This window comes from Artibeus jamaicensis, unplaced genomic scaffold (genome assembly GCF_021234435.1).
Source record: "Artibeus jamaicensis isolate MK-2021 breed Jamaican fruit bat unplaced genomic scaffold, CSHL_Jam_final contig_384, whole genome shotgun sequence".
Classification (NCBI taxonomy): Eukaryota; Metazoa; Chordata; class Mammalia; order Chiroptera; family Phyllostomidae; genus Artibeus; species Artibeus jamaicensis.
This window is the reverse complement of record NW_026521810.1, coordinates 14,378,144-14,390,181: the sequence shown is the minus strand read 5'-3', so window position 1 is coordinate 14,390,181 and position 12,038 is coordinate 14,378,144. Positions and strand designations below refer to the sequence as shown.

Sequence of the window (12,038 nt, the reverse complement as noted above, 5' to 3'; positions counted from 1 at the left end):
TTTCCTGTCTGGACTCTTTCAAACATTGCTGCTATAAATGTTTTTTAGTACTCCTGGTGCATGTGTGCAAAAATTTCTCTGCAGTATATAAATAGAAGAGAAATTGCTGGGTCAAAAGGTCTGCAGATTTTCAGCTTTGATCTTGCTGTGCTGTTTGCCAGGAGGTTGTAACAGATTTCACTCCCACTGGCAGGACATGAACATTCTCATTGCTCTGCCTATTAGCCAACATTTGGAATTTTCTGATTTTATCTTTTGCTCTGGTAGGTGTGAAGTGGTATATTATTGTGCAAGGAGACTTGCATTTTCTTGATTATTGATGAGGTTGAACATATTTTTATATGTTTGTGGGCTGTATTCTTCATTTTCTATTGGGTTGTCTGTTTTTTATCGCTTCACCAGATTTCTTTATGTATGTAATCTGCAAAAAAAATCATTTGTTGGTTGTATGTATTTCAAATGTATTGTATTGTTTCAGTTTGTGGCTCATTCCATTAGTGGGCTTTTCAGAGAGTTGCCAGGACACATGTGTGGGAGCTCACGCTGATTAGTTTTTCCCATTTCTGTTTGGGTATTTGACCCTGAGTATAGGTTTCCCATGTTCACGGTCTATGGTGATTTTCCTTTCAGCAAAGAATGGCCGCGTGGATTCTGAGGACCGGAGGAGCCGCCACTGCCCGTACCTGGATACCATTAACAGGTATGTAGGACTGCAATGCCTGTGCAGGACGTTCTTTGGAATGCACATCAAACAGCACATTAAACAATTTTATACCATTTAAAGTTTTCTGCCCAGAAAATTGTGCTTCTTGCCATGTCTATTAATCTTTGCTCTTCAATTTAAAGAATCAGAGGGCATGTTTTTAGGGTACACGTATCCACAAAGAGCTTTTAGCTCACTTTGAATTTATGTGATGAAATAATGGGATACATAGTGTCAGTGACAGTAGCAATTGTCATTGCTATTTATTGACTGCCACTATGTGCTAGATACTACTATAGGTGCCTGGAATTTGGCAGAGAAAAAAAGACAAAAATATATCCTAATGCTGAGGTAGCTACCTCATTCTTGTACTTTTTTTTTCTGATTTCCCGTGAGGTCCCAGGATGCTTTTCAATTTATACTCTAGAGGCTCTCCATTGTTCTAGGCACAAGCCATTCCTGGCTATTGAGCATTTGAAATGTGGCTTAAGGAACTGAATTTTAAATTTAATTATTTTAAATTTAAATGCTAATAGCTGTGTGTGGCTAGTGGTTCCTTTAATGGACTGTGCAGCTTTACCAGGACCATTACCAATTAATTAGTTAATGTTTGAGAAGAGATTCCTTTGTCATCTGTGGATTCAGTGGAGGTAACGTTTTTTTGTCCCTTACCTTCCCGGTACTCATATACCATTACTTTGCACTCAAACAGGTAGATCTATGTGTAGGTATTTTCCTGATGCTCCTTAGGCTTCACATTTATTTTTATAGGGAAAAATAAGTTTTTTCTTTATAAAAAGGCTTATTCACCTTTTTATGTCTTTCTATCACTTGTCTTTTGATCTGGAATTCTGCTGGGGTCCTGCTACTACTCCTGCTGTGGCTTTTCCTCCAGAGAAAGTGACTGCAATGGAATGTTCTCAACTGGTTGTAAATAGTAAAAAGAAGGATCATTGGCATTGTGTGTCAAGTGGGGATACCTTGACACTACTTTGAGGCTTGGTGGGTGGAGGTGCTGTATTAAATGTCTAGGTAAGGAATAGTTAACGTTCCCCGTGATTTATATGTGGTTATTGAACCATTCTCCGCAGGATGCTGTGTGACATTGTGGAACACGGAGCCTATGCTGCTTCACTTGGGTGCTGTCCTAGACATCCGTCCTTACTAATTGCTTTTGTTTTGTTTTGGTTCTTAGGAGTGTGCTGGACTTTGACTTTGAGAAACTGTGTTCCATCTCCCTTTCGCACATCAATGCATATGCCTGTCTGGTGTGTGGCAAGTACTTTCAGGGTAAATAAATGTTTTTTGCCTTATACACTTAACTAAATTTTCAGCAATAGCCACAGGTCTGCTCCAGAGAGATTTTTTTTTTTTTTTAAAGAAACTAAGCTGCTGCTGTTAGGAGTACTGTCTAATAATCTCTATCTTTGATTCCAGGAAATTCAATACTCTTAGAAAGTCAGTAGGAGGTTCTCTGATGATCAGAGCCTGAGGGCACACAAAGGGTGGGGGGGGGCACAAGTTAAGTGCAAGACTGCGTCGGAGGTCCCAGAGACTCTGGGCTTCGAATCTCGGGTGTTTTCCATACTCATATCTTTTTTTGAGAATCCTTTGGCTCTAAGGACTTTTTCATTCTGTTCTTTTCTGGCAATTTATTATAAGGAAACCAGAATTTATTTATAAAAAATCATGTACTTTTATATGTTTAAACTTCAGTCACCTTTAAAGTACTTCCCATTTGATGCAATACACCTATCAAGACTTTTTTCCACTATTCCAAATGTTTTTTGAAATTTTTAATTTTGATGACTTTTAGTGCTTCTGCCATTTTTTGTTTCACCTCTTCTACATCAACAAAATGTTTCCCTTTGAAAACTTTTTTTTACCTGGGGAAACAAAAGTTTTTTGGAGTGAGATCAAGTGAATAGGGAGGTGGGGTATGGGGGTCATTTCTGTTTTTTGGTCAAAAAAATTGCTGAACACTCAGAGCGGTGTGGGTAGGTGCGCTCATAAATTGCCCATTATGAGATGGGCAAACACGTTGAAAGAGTCTTTAAAAAAAAATTTGCTGAAGCCCAATGTAGCCTTTCGCAACACCAGCTGGTACACTGTTACAGATGGGTTCCTAGAACACTCACCTAGCAGGGGAAGCCTGTACTACAAGGGTCCCACCCTCCAGAAAATAATTCAGGGTTTTTCTGGGTCTCCCATTGTATTATATTCAATTCATGCCAAACAAACACATGCTATGTACATAGTATAGCGGAGGAGTTAAAAGAAATATAAACTGTATTCCTTGCTCTTACAAGGATCTTATAGTCAAGATTAACACATAGCAATCAGCAAACTCAGTAATGCCATAAAGATTACTGCTACTTTTGGCCAAGATGGAGGCATACGTGGAAACACTATGCCTCCTCGCTCAACCAAGTCTAAAGACAACAAAGTTTTAGTAACAAAACAGCCAAAATACAGAAAATTGAACTGTACCGAAGTCTGACAGCAACAAACCATTCTTCCAGACTGGTAAGAGGGGTGGAGTCAGCTGCAGAGCTGAGTCAGGCAGGACAGATCAGTGGACTGACCAGGAGCGCAAGCGGTGGTTGGCGGATACCAGGTGCGGGGTGGCAATGGGCAGACCCAGTGAGGGCGCAGGGCGGCTGGCTAACTGCTGTCACACATTCAAGCACAGATAAACCAAGCGAAGGAGTGAGCGGTGAGACATACCGTTCAGGCTAGGGCCCCAGTGATGGGAATTAAAGCCTGAAAGCACCAATCGGAAAGACTTTTGGGGTCGAGATGCCGGGAGAGTTTGTTAGAGAGACCCATAGGGTCCTGGAGGGTACACAAGCCCACACACCTGGGAACCAGCACCAGAAGGGCCCAATTTGCTTGTGGGAAGCAGGAGAGGGAACAGAAATCTGAGAGAGCGCAGAACAACGGCCATTTTCCGTCTCTGACCCCGCCCCCACATACAGTGTCACAACCCAGTGACTTGGACGCCCTGCCCTTGTGAATACCTAAGGCTCTGCCCCTCATATGTAACGGATGCAGATAGACCAAAACATTATGGCTCAAGAACAACAGCTCAAAGCCCCAGAGCCGGTAATTCTAAGCAACCAAGAGATAGCCAAACTTTCAGATGCACAGTTCAAAATACTGGTGATCAGGATGCTCACAGAACTGGTTGATTTTAGTCACAAATTAGAGGAACAAATGAAGGCTAAACTAATTGAAATGAGAAATGCGCAGGAAACCAATAGTGATGGAAAGGAAACTGGGACTCAAGGGAGTGAACCAGAAGGAAGAAAAAAATGACCAAACAGAAGAATGAGGAATTCAAACAAAAGAGGAGAGGCCTAGGAACCTCCAGGACATCTTCAAATGTTCCAACATCCGAATATAGAGATACCAGAAGGGGAAGAGGAACAGCAAAAAGTGGAAAACTTATTTGAACAAATAATTAAGGAGAGCTTCCCCAATCTGGCAAAGGAAATAGACTTCCAGGAAATCCAGGAAGCTGACAGAGTTCCAAAGAAGTTGGACCCAAGAAGGAACACACCAAGGCACATCATCATTACATTAGCCAAGATTAAAATGAAGGAGAGAATCCTAGAAGAAGCAAGAGATACGGGGATAGTCACCAACAAAAAAGTTCCCATCAGACTGTCAGCTGATTTCTCAAAAGAGACCTTACAGGCAAGAAGGGGCTGGAAAGAAGTATTCCAAATCATGAACTCCAAAGGCTTACATCCAAGATTGATCTATCCAGCAAAGCTTTCCTTTAGAATGGAAGGGCAGATAAAGTGCTTCTCGGATAAGATCAAATTCAAGGAGTTCATCATCACCAAGCCCTTATTATATGAAATATTAAAGGGACTTATCTGAGAAAAAGAAGATAAAACAATATGAACAGTGAAAGGACAACAAACACAGTTATTAACAACCACACCTAAAACAAAAGCAAACTAAGAGGACAGCTAGATCAGGAGCAGAACCACAGAAATGGAGGTCACATGGAGGGTTAGCAATGGGAGTGGGAGGAGGAGAATTGGGGAGAAGGTACAGAGAATAAGTAGCATAGACAGTAGGTAGAAAATGGGGGGGCAAGAATAGTATGGGAAATACAGAATCTAAAGCACTGGTGACACATGGACGTAAACAAAAGGGGGGAATGGTGGGGGAGGGGTATGCAGGGTGGAGGGGAATGAAGGAAATAGGACAACTGTAATGGCATAATCAATAAAATATATTTTTAAAAATTTAAAAGAAAGATTACTGCTAGACTGTGGCACTGAATACAAATAAGGACAATAGGAGTTGAAATACGAGAATACAAAGAGCTCTGTTAGCTGGAGCATTTGTGTTGAATTCATGGAGGAGATGGAGGTGGCACTTGAACTGGCAGGACCTATAGGTTTTGAATGAGTTAAGGGTGAGAGATTTTAGAACAGAGTGGCAACGATGAACAAAGGTCCTTGGGTATAGGATTGGCCTGAATGTGGGCAGTTGGAAAATCAGGACTGGGTGATGATGGACTGTCACAGCGTGTGTGTACATATCTGTATGTGTGTGCGTGTGTTGTATATAATATACACATAGATATTCCCAATTTCTGATAATACATGCAGTCAACTTGTATATGTATATATATATGCACACACATTTATATTTCATATTCATACATAGGAAATTCGTTCCCCCAACCAGTGTCTTACGCCGTCTAGGGAATAAAGTGACAATTTTGCTATTCTCTTGCTAACTCTTGTGATGAGAGAAGTTCATGTGGGAGATTCATTTCATGGATGGCACAGTACTTTGTTTTTGCTAATGTTAACATGTTCCAGTACAAAATAATGAATGAAAAAAATCAAACTTGATCTTTACCTTTCTGGAATATGCCCTTTCCTGTACAGCCTTTCATTCTTCCTTACAGGCAGGGGTTTGAAGTCTCATGCCTATATTCACAGTGTGCAGTTCAGCCACCACGTCTTCCTCAACCTCCACACCCTCAAGTTTTACTGCCTTCCCGACAACTATGAGATCATCGATTCCTCGCTGGAGGATATCACGGTGCGTGACCCGGAGGGCTGGCTTGGGACCAGTTCTCCCAAGAATCATCCCAGGGATCCTGGGATCTGCCTCACCCAGGGGAGAATCTCAGCCCCTTGGTCTTGAAGAGGCTTCTTTCCCTTTGGGAGGAACCAGGGAAACTGAGAAAGGAGGTTAGGATTCATGATTATGGCCTTCAGTCTGCAATGTAGCCATCATTTCTGCTTTTAATGTTGAAGGTTAGGACTGAAAAAATATGGCTACTTATGAATTGGCATGAAAGCATTTTTATGAAATGAATTGTCTTCCTACACTTGGAGTAAGGATGTGAATTGGGCCTGGCACAGGACAGTGGCTACCAAGCTGCATTCCTGTTCCTAGTTACTTCTGATACATTGTTGCCAGAATGGCCGCCCTGTCCCACTCTTGGTTCCTGTTTGTGACCTCTGCCAAGAGTCACTGTGCTTAACTGGAAAACATGGAAAGTCCTTTGGGGCTTTGATTAATGTTGGAACTTTTGATTATTATTTTTCTTTTCAGCAAATGGCTGCATATTCACTGCACTGAAAGCTCTTTTTTAAGGAAAGGTCTGTGTTTAGAGTATTCAAAATACTATTATGCTTATGCTACTTTTATAACTTTTATAGGCATATTAATAGTTGAAGTTAAACTAACCGATTATGGACGTTATTTACAGAGGGAAAAATGAATAAACTCAGGGTTTCAAAGGGGGTTGGTAGCAACTTCTGTTCACCCTGTGACATGACACATGTAGCTCTACGACTGGGAAGGGTCTGATCCTGCCCTTCCGACTCTAGGGAGTCGTGAGGTCCCTCACTCAGCCTTCTGTACTGGGGCAGAGGTGCTTCTGCACTGGGTCCATGGGCTGGATCTGTGTAAAGTCTCACTTAAGACCCAGACCCCTGCTGTCTGTGGAGATTTGAGTGTCCTGCAGCTTCTGCAGTGATTTACCATGAGGTTGGCTGAACCTGAGGTTTGAGGAAAAACTGAGATTCAGTAATTTTGGGTTAAACACAGTAATCCTCTTCAAGAACAGTTAATGTGGAGAGGGCCTACTCCATGTTACCTTAGCTTTATACCTATGGTGGGGAGCTCTTTGGTTGTGTGGTAAGATGTTCATGACCAAAGGGTGTTTTGTTTTTGGCAGATACTGCTATTCCAAATATATCTTGTGAACTAGACGGCCCTAAAACAACGTAGAATTTTCTTTTGCTTTGCAGTATGTGTTGAAGCCCACTTTCACAAAGCAGCAGATTGCAAACTTGGACAAGCAAGCCAAATTGTCCCGGGCATATGATGGCACCACTTACCTGCCAGGCATCGTGGGCCTGAATAACATAAAGGCCAACGACTATGCCAACGCTGTCCTTCAGGTAGGATCAAGAAGGGGATAGCGAGGGAGAGGCATAGCGAGGGAACACTGTGGCGGTCAGCCAAGAAATGACCACCTCTGCTAGACTGCAGTCAGATGGTCCCCAGACCCCCAAGTCATGCTGAGGACTCGGCTCGAGTATTTGTTTCACACCAAGCAGAACATCCGATGTCTGCCCAAGGCGCTGCCTCCAAATGGTGAGCCCTTCCTCAGCCTCTGGGCTCAAGGTCTCTGGGGCAACCAGAGGATGAGAAACAGAACCTGTGTGTGGCCTGGCAGTACCCGATAGGAAATACACGTGCCAGATGGTGCACGCGTTCACTGTGTCTGCTGTCAGATGCCTTGGCCCTACCTGCCTGCTTAAGCCCTAAAGTAGGAAAGGCAAAAAGCGGGAAGTTTTTTTATTTTAAAGTTTTATTATTTAAAATATTAAATGAGGGAGAAAAATAAAAATTAACATGGGTAATAAGTGCACATTTCAGAAAAATTAGAAAATATCAGTAAGTGCAAGTAAGAAAACGAAACAATTGATCCTACTTTACAAAAAAAAATCAAACATGAGCCCTGGCCGGATGGCTCAGCTGGTTGGGGCATCGTCCATAACCCAGAAGGTTGCGGGTTTGATTTCTGGTCATGGCACATACCTAGGTTATGGGTTCAATCCCTGGTCAGGGCACATTCAGGGGGCAACCAATCAGTGTTTTTCTCTCTCCCCCTTTCTCCCTTCTACCTTCCCTTTCTCCTCTCTTCCCTTTCTCTCTGAAGTCAGTAAAAAACATCCTCAAGTAAGGATTAAAAAAATAGAATGAAAAATTATAAACATGAATACCTATTGTGTAGGGAAACAGATGTATAAAGTATACAGTGAAAGATTAATTTCTTTCCTTGGTACTCTGTCCCGGGGGAGTTGACAGCACATAGACCCCAAAAGTTTTCTGTGTGTGTGTGTATTTATGGATATATACAAACACACACACACACACACACACACACACACACACAATACATACTTAAAAATTGTATTGATGAGAGAGAGAGAAAGAGAAACACCGATTTGTTGCTCCATTATCCATGCATTCTCTGGTTGAGTCCTGTATGTGCACTGACTGGGCATCAACCCATGACCTTGGCAAATCAGGACGGTGCACCAACCAGCTGAGCCACCTGGCCAGGGACCACATGCATGATACTTTGTCATTTAGCAATATGATTTATTTGCTATTCTCCAATTGATAGATAAAATTCAACCTGTCTCATTTTTTCCTTTAAAGATTGTATTTATTCTTAGAGGGGAAGGGAAGGAGAAAGAGGGATAGAAATATCAATGTATGGTTGCCTCTCACGTGCCTTAGACTGGGTATCGAACTGGTGACCCTTTGATTTGCAGGCCCATACTTAATCCACTGACCTATGCTGGCTAGGGCTTTTTTTTTTTTAATTACTACTGTTACAGTGAGTATCCTACTTCTAGTCTTATGCTTTATGTGACAATGCTACATTTTGTTATGTTTCTTTAACCTTCACTTCTTGTATCAATGCATCTAGGACCTAGGATCTAAGCTATAGAGAGTTTGCAGCAGTTCGTAAACCCACCAGCAAAACAAAAGGGTATTCTTCATTCTGCATTATCACTGTTACCACTGAATTTTTTTTTCATTTTGATAGGCGTATCCTTTTTTTAACCTACCTTTAAAAAAAATTCACTTCTGAAGTTGATAATAGATTTTTTCATGAATTGCTGGGTTTTATGCAGTTTTCTATTGGTGATTCATTTTACTGAGCTTTAGTAAGTGTTTTAGCCCTTTTCTATTGTGTATGTTGCAGATCCTTCTAGTTCTTGTTTTGGCTTTTAAACTTTGTTGTTGGTATTTTTGCATAGAGAATTCAGTATAAAAATTAAAAAGAATATCTGTTAGTTTTGGTGTCTGCCATTGGTGTCGTGCCTGGGGAGATCACATCCTTAGGTGAGCAGAGGCTGTAGACTGTCCCTCATACACCCTGTCACAGCTCAGCGAGGACCGCTTCCCGTGGACAGAGGGTTTGAACGTGGTCAGGGTGGTTAGCTTGGTTTTGTGATGGGTTGTAGTTTCCATAGCAAGTTCTCTTCATTTATAAAAATAAGCTGGTGAACAAATCCTCTGTGAAAATGCTTCCGCTGAAGTAAGGATTGAGTGGCCCGCTACTCTGAGTGGAGACCGGGTAATCTCTCTCCCTGGGAGGGCACCTACCGTTGAGATTGTTGCTGAAGCCAGAGCATGGGTAGCATAATTAGGATAAACATTACCATATTCTTCGTTTGAGAGCAACTTTCTTTTTTTTTTTGTAGTTACTTTCTAAGCAGGAGGTCCTCGTTTCTTTAGCTGAGCTAAGCTTGTAGGGGCTTTCCTCATTGCCTCTGAGGTCATGGTGCCTCTGAGGTCATGGTGCCTCTGCATCCTGAGTTGTCTTCCCCAGCTCCTCCTGGGGTTGTTGTATTCAGCAGAACTCTCTGTCCTCCTCTCGAAATGCATTACTCTCCCGAAGAAAGTTGTGCTCCTAGTAAACCCAGTGCTGGTGAGGACTCATGAACCTGTCAGGAAGGACCTGGGGGAAGACTACATTTATTTCAAGTCTGTTCTGTGGTCTTCACCCCACCCCCAGTTCCCCAGTTTTGTTGCTCACACTAATGAGCATGTATTCCTTAATGAACTAACATGGGTGGTATGTCTTTTTGCTTAGTGAGCTAAAATTTGTTTTTATTCCTTTTGACTGTTTTCCAAATAACAGTACATTCATTTTTATATACATTTGTGTGGATTTATTACCATATTTGGTACTAAATCCACACAAATGTATATAAAAATGGTACCATATTTGGGGAGAACACCAAATTTTATTAATATTATTTTAATGTGTGTTTGAGAGGGGGGGAGATTGTCGTCTCCATATAGTTATCTCTGCCTCGGCCAAATGGATGATGAAGAGCATTTGTGTCTCTAGCCTTTAATTCTTTTTTAAAAAAGATTTTATTTATTTATTTTTAGAGAGAGGAAGGGAGGGAGAAAGAGAGGGGTAGAAACATCAGTGTGCGGTTGCCTCTCATGCATCCCTCTTGGGGACCTGGCCTGCAGCTCAGGCATGTGCCCTGACTGGGAATTGAACTGGTAACCCTTTGGTTTTTGCCTTTTTTTTTTTTAACATTTTATTTGTTTCTCTTCAGAGAGGAAGAGAAGGAGAGAGGGAGAGACATATCAATGTATGGTTGCCTCTTGTGTATCCCCTGCTGGGAACTGGCCTGCAACCCAGGCATGTGCCCTGACTGGGAATCAAACTGCGATCCTTTGGTTCACAGGCCCGCACTCAATCCACTGAGCTACACCAGCCAGGGCGAACTGGCAACCTTTTGATTCACAGGCTGGCACTTAATCCACTCAGCTATACCAGCCAGGGCCTTTAATTTATGAATCCAAACACAGTCATAGGTTTAATTAGAGGAAAAGGAAAATATTAAACAAGCTAGTTGATGAATAGGGATTTCAATAACTTTTAATAAAAAAATAAATAAAGTGTAGGAAACAGAGAAGCCAAAGAACTTACATGTCCAACCCATGGCATGAACTAAGGGAGGGGTGAATGCTGGAGGGTGGGGGGGCGTGCAGGGCAGAAGGGGGATAAAAGGGAGAAAAAAATTGGGAAAACTGTAATAGCATAATCAATAAAATATACTTTAAAAAATTCATGTTATATTCATGTCAGCAAAGTGTGCAGAATTGGACTTTGCATGAAGCTTCATGTGCAAGATGTTGCATGACAGCGTGGCAGGGGAGGTTGGGGGTGGAGGGATTGAGCCAAAAGGAAAAAGGACTCATGGGTGTGACAGCGGTGTGGTGATTGCTGGACGGAGGGCATACAAGGGGACTAAATGGTAATGGAAAACATACAATAAAGATTAAACAAAAAAAAGAGATGTTGCTGTAATGTGAGCTCTAAACGTGAGCGTTAACTTCTCACTTTTTAGGGCTGTCACAGGCACAGCTCTGTTAGAAGAACTTTAGTTGGAAGAGCGTGGCTCCCAGGGGCCCCACAAAGAGGCTTTTGAATAATCAGAGTGTTTGACTCCAGGCTCTGTCCAATGTTCCTCCTCTTCGGAACTACTTCCTGGAAGAAGACAATTATAAGAACATCAAGCGTCCTCCAGGGGATATCATGTTCTTGCTGGTCCAGCGTTTTGGAGAGCTGATGAGAAAGCTCTGGAACCCTCGAAATTTCAAGGCACATGTCTCTCCCCATGAGATGCTTCAGGCTGTTGTACTTTGTAGCAAGAAGACTTTTCAGATCACCAAACAAGGTAATGAGCAAGTCATTCATATTTGTTGACAGTGTGGACTGAAGGCGCCTGGCCCAGCCAGAAGACTGCAATTAGCTGGACCCTTGGATTCCAAGGAAGAATGATGAGAACTGAGTGGAGGTTGGAAGGGAGGGACTAGATTGTTGGGTTTATGAGCCACTATAAGGAGCTTGGATTATATCCTGACAATAATGCGGAGTCAGTGAAAGCTTTTAAATAAAAATATAACATCAGATATGTTTAGAAATGTTATTCTGGCTGAGGAATGACTTAGAGGGGAAGTTCAATAATGGCTTTCAGTGGTTGATGAGATGCAGGTTTGGAGTAGAGTTGATAGTCAAAGGTCCTGGTTGGATCAGAGAGCTTTGGGAGAGAGTAAAGGTCAGAAGACTAAGAGCTTGACCTTGAGCATTTAATGGTTTGGCAGAGGAGGATCCCTGGTACAACCATGTACCAGTTGGCGTGGGGAATAGGATGGCGTTGCTCAAGAAGAAGAACCCTGGAACATTGAGTCCAGCCAACTGGTACATGGTTTGGGTTATTGTACTGCCTCCTAGCTTAGA

The 12,038-nt window shown here is 42.1% G+C and overlaps 1 protein-coding gene across 2 annotated transcripts in view; it reads left to right on the top strand.

Moving 5' to 3' along the window:
- USP39 (ubiquitin specific peptidase 39) overlaps positions 1 to 12,038 on the top strand; it is a 33,131-nt gene that overhangs the window by 2,752 nt on the left and 18,341 nt on the right. Inside the window, exons 2-6 of one of the 2 annotated variants that reach the window (XM_053664540.1) lie at positions 631 to 700; positions 1,899 to 1,993; positions 5,640 to 5,776; positions 6,997 to 7,149; positions 11,250 to 11,475. In XM_053664540.1, coding sequence (XP_053520515.1) covers positions 631 to 700; positions 1,899 to 1,993; positions 5,640 to 5,776; positions 6,997 to 7,149; positions 11,250 to 11,475 — 681 coding nt within the window. The remainder of the gene's footprint in view (positions 1 to 630; positions 701 to 1,898; positions 1,994 to 5,639; positions 5,777 to 6,996; positions 7,150 to 11,249; positions 11,476 to 12,038) is intronic. The other variant, XM_053664541.1, reaches the window with a different exon arrangement.